The sequence below is a fragment of the Corvus hawaiiensis genome, chromosome 5 (assembly GCF_020740725.1).
Source record: "Corvus hawaiiensis isolate bCorHaw1 chromosome 5, bCorHaw1.pri.cur, whole genome shotgun sequence".
Lineage (NCBI taxonomy): Eukaryota > Metazoa > Chordata > Aves > Passeriformes > Corvidae > Corvus > Corvus hawaiiensis.
Genome location: NC_063217.1, coordinates 1146213 through 1153033, shown reverse-complemented (window position 1 = coordinate 1153033; position 6821 = coordinate 1146213). Strand labels below are relative to the sequence as shown.

Below are 6821 nucleotides of genomic sequence, written 5' to 3'. Positions count from 1 at the left end.
CCCCGTGCCAGAGGCATCCGGCACAGCCATGTTTCCTCTCCGGGGTGGGCACGGGAGGGTGGCAGTGCTGGGCCCAGGGTGCTGCTGGCACGGGGTCAGGCGGGTGTCCCCATCCCCTGGGACTCGGGGTGCCACTGCTCCTGCCCTCCTGCACATGTGCCCAGTCCCACCCCAGGCAGGAGCAGCTGTCCCAGAGGCTGTGGGGTGGCTGTGGGGTCTGTCCCATCCCTCCCACCTCCCTGGCAGTGCTGGCTGGAGGAGCAGAGGGCCAAGGCTGGAGCGGTGCCTCTGCAGAGCTTCCAGGCTCAGCATCAATTATTGATGACTTCCCGAGGGGTATTAATCAAGTCGTCCTGCATCATTCATGGCCAGCGGTGCAGGGAGAGCCTGGCTCTGCTGCCCAGGGGATCTGACATCCCCCGGAGAGGGGCCCTAACCCAGCCCCTTCCCAGAGGAAACCTGAGGTCCTTGTTGGTGATTCCCCAGAAAAGTGGTGTCATCTGGGTCATCTGGGTGTCATCTCCACCCATTGCAGTGGTCCTGGCTCAGGATTAGGCTCTCACACCCTGGGAGGGTTCACCCGAGGGTCACGAGCACCCTTGGGCGCTATCGGGGTGTGAGATTACAGGGACACATCTGAGGGCAAATTTGGGATTTCCCCCTCAGCCAGGTTTCCTTCTGGCCCCTTCCCACATCCCATCTTTACTGTCATCCCCCCATCCCCTGCCCAGCCTCCCAGCCCAACTCCACAGGGTCTCTGACTCCATGCAAGCTCAGATGCTGCTGGGATACCTGGGACACTGGATTCTGCTGGGATTACTGGTGTTTAGCCCCAGAATGCTCCAGCCCACATGTTGACAAAGGGCTGAGGGGCATGGGGAAGTAAGACGGGGTTACCTCTCTCTCCTTCACAGTATGGCTGGGGGGCAGATACCCCCTCTCCAGGGCTGCCGGAGGGGACAAAATCCATCAGAAAAGGAAAGAGCAGATTACAGCGGTGTCCCTTCCCTGCCTCAGTTTTCCCCTCTGCAAGGAAAGGACCATCACCCCTCAATCACCTGAGCATCGGTGACAAAGGGGCCCTGGCCCCGCTGCCTCCATTCCCACAGGCACCTTCTCCTGATTAACGGAGACCAGAGCTCGGCACGCCTCATCTGAGCATCTCCCTCTGGAAGGATGAGATGTTGGGATTTTGTGATGATAACTGATTTTTAACCAGCAGGGGAGGGAGGTTCTTCCGTGGAAGGCACATTCCTGGCTGCAGCAGCGTCTCCTGTGCCACCCGGCCCCCGGCCATTCCCAGGAGAGGGAAACCAGCATCCCTCCACCATCTAAAATTCCAAAAGGCAGGGAGCAAACCCCCCCCCCCCTTGTGCAGGGGTCCCCATCCTGGTGCTGCCTGGATCTCTCCAGCCCTGGGGCTGAGCCAGGTGGGAAATGGGGAATGGGGATGTCTCTGATCTCATTTCCTGAGGGTGAAGCCGAGGGCGTGTGGGACGTCCACACCCCACTGGGGACCAGGAGCCCAAGCTGGGGGCTTTGGGCTGGGCTTTGGGGTCCCCATGGGAGAGGGGCAGATTCCTCCAGGAGTCAGCCCCATCGGAACAGACCCGGAGCCACGTCCTGTGTTTGGAGGGAGACGCAGCAGCAAGGAGCAGGGATCCCTGCTCTGCCCCAGGACAAAACCCTTCTCCTGGGATGAGCCCCCACCTGGGATTTGGGGCTGCTCAGGAGGTGTCACCAACCACCCCGCTGCACTGACGGATTTTTTTCTCCCTGTTAATTATGGAAGCACCTTTTTTCCCCAAAATGCAGCAGCAGAGGTCAAAAACCCAACAGAAATACAGGATGGAAAGGCAGAGAGCAACCTCAGCGAGGGCTTGGATCAGCTCAAATCTTTAATTAGAAAAATAGACACAAATTTGAAATATTCCTGATAGAGGCCTTTTCTTTTTACAAACCGAATGATAATAATAATATTAATAATATTTATAATAATAACATTATTAATAATAGTAATAATAATAATAATATTGAAACCACCTTTCCCAAAGGGCTGTTAGCACCGTTTGCCAGAGCCCGGTGGCGTCTCTCTCCCTGGGGAGAAAGGACCGGAGCAGTCGCAGCCCCAACCGTGCCGGCCGGAAAATCTCCAGCCAGGAACATCCTGCGAAGTGCTGGCTTGGGAAATCACAGCCCGGGCGCTACGAACGCAGAGTGTCCAAAAAACCCACCTCGGTGGTGATTGCTGTCTGTACACGGGTTTTCCTTTCCCCTCCTTGGAACAGGAGCTGTAAAATGGCTCAGTCCCTGCGCTTCGGAGATGGCTCCGGGCGGCCGGGGCTGCCACATCCCATCCCCGCAGGGAGCGGTCCGGCCCCGCGGCATCGCCTCGCCTCCCGCGGGCCCCTCTGGTGCCCGGCACGGCTCCGCCGCCGCCTCTCCTCCAGGGCCACCCAGGAGGGAATTCCCACCCCGGCTCTCCCGTGAGACGCTCGGGGGACCTCGGGAAACGCCGCCTGCCAGCGCTCAGGTTGGAGGCTCAGAGTGTCCCGAAGGAGAGCCCCACGGAGAAGAACCCCAAGCCCTTGAGCTTCTCCTCGGTCCGCGCTTTCTGCTTGAGGTGCACCTTGCTGTGGCGCTTCTTCTCGTCGCTGCGGGCGAAGCGGCGGCCGCAGGTGTCGCAGGAGAAGGGCTTCTCGCCCGTGTGCGTGCGGATGTGGGTGGTGAGGTGGTCACTGCGGCTGAAGTTGCGCAGGCAGATGCGGCACTGGAAGGGCTTGTGGCCCGTGTGGATGCGCAGGTGCCGGTTGAGCTCGTCGGAGCGGGCGAAGCTACGGATGCAGTTCTCCACCGGGCAGGCGAACGCCTTCTCGTGGGGTTTGGGGCAGAAGCACTTGGAGGAGCACTTGCTCCGGCGCGTCTTCTTCTTGGGCTCGGCCAGGGCGGGAGGGGTGGCAGGCAGCAGGGAGGGGAGCGAGGAGGACGCGGGGTGGCCCAGAAAGTCCGTGGGGGGGACAGAAGGAGAGGGGTGAGGATGGAGGAGCTCGGCGGAGCTCATCAGGCCCGGCAGGACCTCGGGCTGGGCCAAGGAGGCGTCGAAGTCCGGCATTAATGGCGTGGGGATGTTGTGGATCTTGGTGTTGGCGAAGTCCCCGCGGGCTGGGAAGTTTTCTGGCTCGCAGCCGAAACCCAGATGGGTTCCAAAGCAGGCAGCGTCCTCTGCCAGGCTGCCGAGCTCCGACTGGCAGCTGACGGACAAGACGCTCTCCATCTTGGAGCCCAGCGGGTGGAACAGCCCCTGGCCGCTCTCTGCGGCCGGGAAGCCTTCGGGAGACTGGAAGCCAGCGGGCAAGTAGGCCTGGTGCTGCTGGGAGATGGGCTCCCACTGGGCACAGGAGGCTTTGAACTTGTCCAGGGGTGGGGAGCCGGAGGACAGCTTGATGTCCTGCTTGGTGTCCAGGAGCTTGGGCTGGAAGAAGCACTGGGAGGAGTTTCCCAGGGCGGGCTGTGCCTGCAGGGGCTGAGCCCCCTCGGCCGCAGGGAAGGCGCCGTAGCCCTGCTCCGGGAACGGGGCCGGGCTGGATCCGCTCATCTCAGGCTGGCAGGACGAGTACAGGTCCAGCTGGCTCTGAGCCACCTCGGGACAGGGGTAAAGAGCATCCAGGTGCCTCTGGTGGCCCTCGGAAGAGGCGAAGGGGGAGATGCCCAGGATCCCCGACATCAGGTTGAAGAGGGACTCCTGGTCCTGGGGGTGCTCCGGTACCGCCTTGATGAAGAAGCTGCCGGTGTAGCTGAGGGAAGGGGAGGGCTGGCTGCCCAGCAAGGAGTAATCCACGGCCCCGCCGCTGCCGGGGGCACCCAGCAGCTCACCTGGAAACAGAGGAGACGGTGGTGAGGGGGCCGGAGGGATGCGGGGCTGGGGGCGGGATGCAGGCAGCAGCGGGAGGCTGTTGCGTCACTGCGAGGTCTCCGTCCCTGGAACCGCACAGGGAGCCCTGGGATTCACCCCCTCCCCCAGCAGGACCGTCAGGACCCCCAACCTGAGCTAGCGGGGGACTGTTGAACCCCCAGCCCGGGGCTGAGGGCAGAGGAGGGGAAGGTTCCCGATTCCTGGATGCAGCGATCGCTCCCGGTGGAGTCCCTCACCCCTGCCCGGCTCCCTCCCGCCCTTACCTCCAAGGAAATCGGCCTCTGCCAGAAGTTGCTGCTCAGGCTGCCCCAAGCCCTGCAGGTCTCCGGTTTTCATCTCGCAGCTCTCCTCGTACTTGGAGTAAAGCGGATCCGGGCAGGAGAAATCCATAACGTTGAGCATCTTCCCTGGAGACGCGGCCTGAGCGGGGCGGGCGGGCTGGGACGAGCCAGGAATGCTCGGGGAGAGCCGGGAGGCGCTCGGGGAGAGCCGCGGAACGCCCGGGGAGAGCCGGCGGATGCTCAGGGGCGAGGCGGGAGATGCTGCAGGCGAGCCCGGGGATGCTCGGGGCGAGGCGGGCGATGCTCTGGGAGAGCCCGGGATGCTCGGGATGAGCTGGGAATGGTGCCCGGACCGATCCGAGGGGTGCTCGGGGATGAGCCGGGGGACGCTCGGGGTGCCCGGACCGATCCGAGGGATGCTCGGGGCAGGTGCCAGGGACCCTGCAGGTGACGCTCCGGGGTGCTTGGGGCAGTGCGGGGGGTGCTGGGGCGGGGGGCCCGGGCGCTCCGGGGGCGGGCGGGGGCAGGGCCCGGGCGGGGGGGGCAGGCAGGGCCCGGCGGCGGCGCAGCCCGAGCGGACACCCGGAGCTCCCTCCCCGCCGCCCCCTTTATAGCGGGAGCGGGGCTGCTCCGACCTTCCGCCGCAGCCATTTCTGGAGTCCCCAGTGAGGCTGCCGTGACGTAAATGCCCATATATGGACTCAGGATGTAGGCTAGGGAGTCCCAATAAGGAAATCTCTCCCGTGACGCGATGCCCCTACCCTCCCCCTTCCCTCCTCCCCTCCCCCTTTTCTCTCCCTCTGTTTTTCTTTTTTTCCCCCCTTCCTTCTCTCTTTTTAACTAATAATCGCGATATTTTTAACAAATCTCTGCTGCTCTGTGTGCGTGTGTGCCCAGCATCCCCTCCCGCAGCCCGGCCCCGCACGGGTGTGCCCACGCGTGTGCAAGACCCGGGTGTGCAGGGACGAGCCTGCGCTCGCAGCCTTTGCTTTCCCCCAGGGTCGTTCGGCCCCTGCGGCTCCCACGGTTTTTGGGAGGCTGCCGGGCATCTCCGCGGCTCCGGCCCCTGCTCCGCAGCCTTGGCTCCTGTCCCACCGTGGGCCGCTCTACCCCCACATTTGCATCTCCCCAGGCTCTCCTTCGCCCCGTGCTATTTTTTCCCCGTGAATGCCTTTTGTAGCTCCTGTTCCTTCTAGAAGCGCAAAAGGTGCCGGGGTTGCTCCTTCCCTTCCCTTCCCTTCCCTTCCCTTCCCTTCCCTTCCCTTCCCTTCCCTTCCCTTCCCTTCCCTTCCCTTCCCTTCCTTCCCTTCCCTTCCCTTCCCTTCCCTTCCCTTCCCTTCCCTTCCCTTCCCTTCCCTTCCCTTCCCTTCCCTTCCCTTCCCTTCCCTTCCCTTCCCTTCCCTTCCCTTCCCTTCCCTTCCCTTCCCTTCCCTTCCCTTCCCTTCCCTTCCCTTCCCTTCCCTTCCCTTCCCTTCCCTTCCCTTCCCTTCCCTTCCCTTCCCTTCCCTTCCCTTCCCTTCCCTTCCCTTCCCTTCCCTTCCCTGCCAGATTTTGCGATACTTTCTGCTGGCATTTCGTGTTTGTTGGATGTGGAGCGGGAGGTGGATGCCGGCTCCTCCTGCGACAGAGCTAGTGGCCAAGAGGAGAAGGCAAAGGCTGTCACCAGCTCCCTCCCTCTCCAGATTCAGTCATCCCAGTTCATGGCTCCCACCCAGGCTGGCGTGTGGCAGGCGCGGAGTTGGGCCGGAGAAGGCAGATCCATCCTGCAACCCCCACCATCTTCCAGGGGGAAGCTTTCAGAGCGGGCTCAGCACACGCAGGGATCCGGAGGGATCCTGGCAGCGCGTCCTCCCCTGAGCATCCTCCTGACTCCCAACCTCTGCCGGGGGTGAAGCCTCTGTGGGGAGCGAGGCTGGGCCGTGCTGCTTCCCCTGGTTGGCTGTCTGGAGATTTCCAGATCTCCAGCATTGACTTGGAGCTGATCCTGGCTGAGCAGGGATGCTTTGGGGAGCAGGTTGTCACTGGCACAGTTTGGGTGGGGAGAGGAAGGTTTTCTCTGGGTATTTTGGCTGCTGGGCTCAAACCCCACCGTAGAAGATGTTCATACCAATATTTGGGGTACAAACCCACTGTTGTCAGCACAGAGCGGCTGAGAAGGTGACCTCGGTGTGCAGGAGGGAGCTGTGGGATGCAAAGGAGATGGGAAGGAGGAGGTGGCCTCCCCTAAATGCCTGTTTTCCCTGCCTCCAAGTGCCCTCAGCCCTGCTGGAGGGCCAGATGTGCTGGGGCTGTGCCCCCGTGCCCACAGCCGTGCCAGGCGAGGCCCCAGCCGGGAGCAGCAGGTGAAGGGGCCCTGCTCCCATGCTATTCCTGGCTCCAGGATGAGTCACGGCGTCACCTTGGGCAGAGCACTGGGATTTGTGTCTCGAAGCACCTCCTCTCACTGGGGGCAGCTGCTGCCTCTGCAAATGCACCCAGAGCGCTGGCACAGAGGGGCAAGGAGGCACCAACCCCCCTGGGGATTCAGGGAATGAGCCGTGAGGGCCAGGCTGGAAACAAAAGAGGGGCTGGAGAGATCCAGGCAATGACCAGAGTGTGGAAGTGGGATCCCACCATTCCCTGTCTGT

The 6821-nt window shown here is 62.7% G+C and overlaps 1 protein-coding gene across 1 annotated transcript; it reads right to left on the bottom strand.

Moving 5' to 3' along the window:
* Positions 1-1885: 1885 nt before the first annotated feature.
* Positions 1886-4699, bottom strand: EGR4 (early growth response 4). The gene is made up of 2 exons (XM_048305231.1): positions 4177-4699; positions 1886-3873 (listed from the first exon to the last, which is right to left on the bottom strand). Exons 1-2 carry the CDS (start codon positions 4313-4315, stop codon positions 2543-2545), a joined length of 1470 nt encoding a protein of 489 aa, XP_048161188.1. The 5' UTR covers positions 4316-4699; the 3' UTR covers positions 1886-2542.
* Between the last annotated feature and the right edge of the window lie 2122 nt (positions 4700-6821).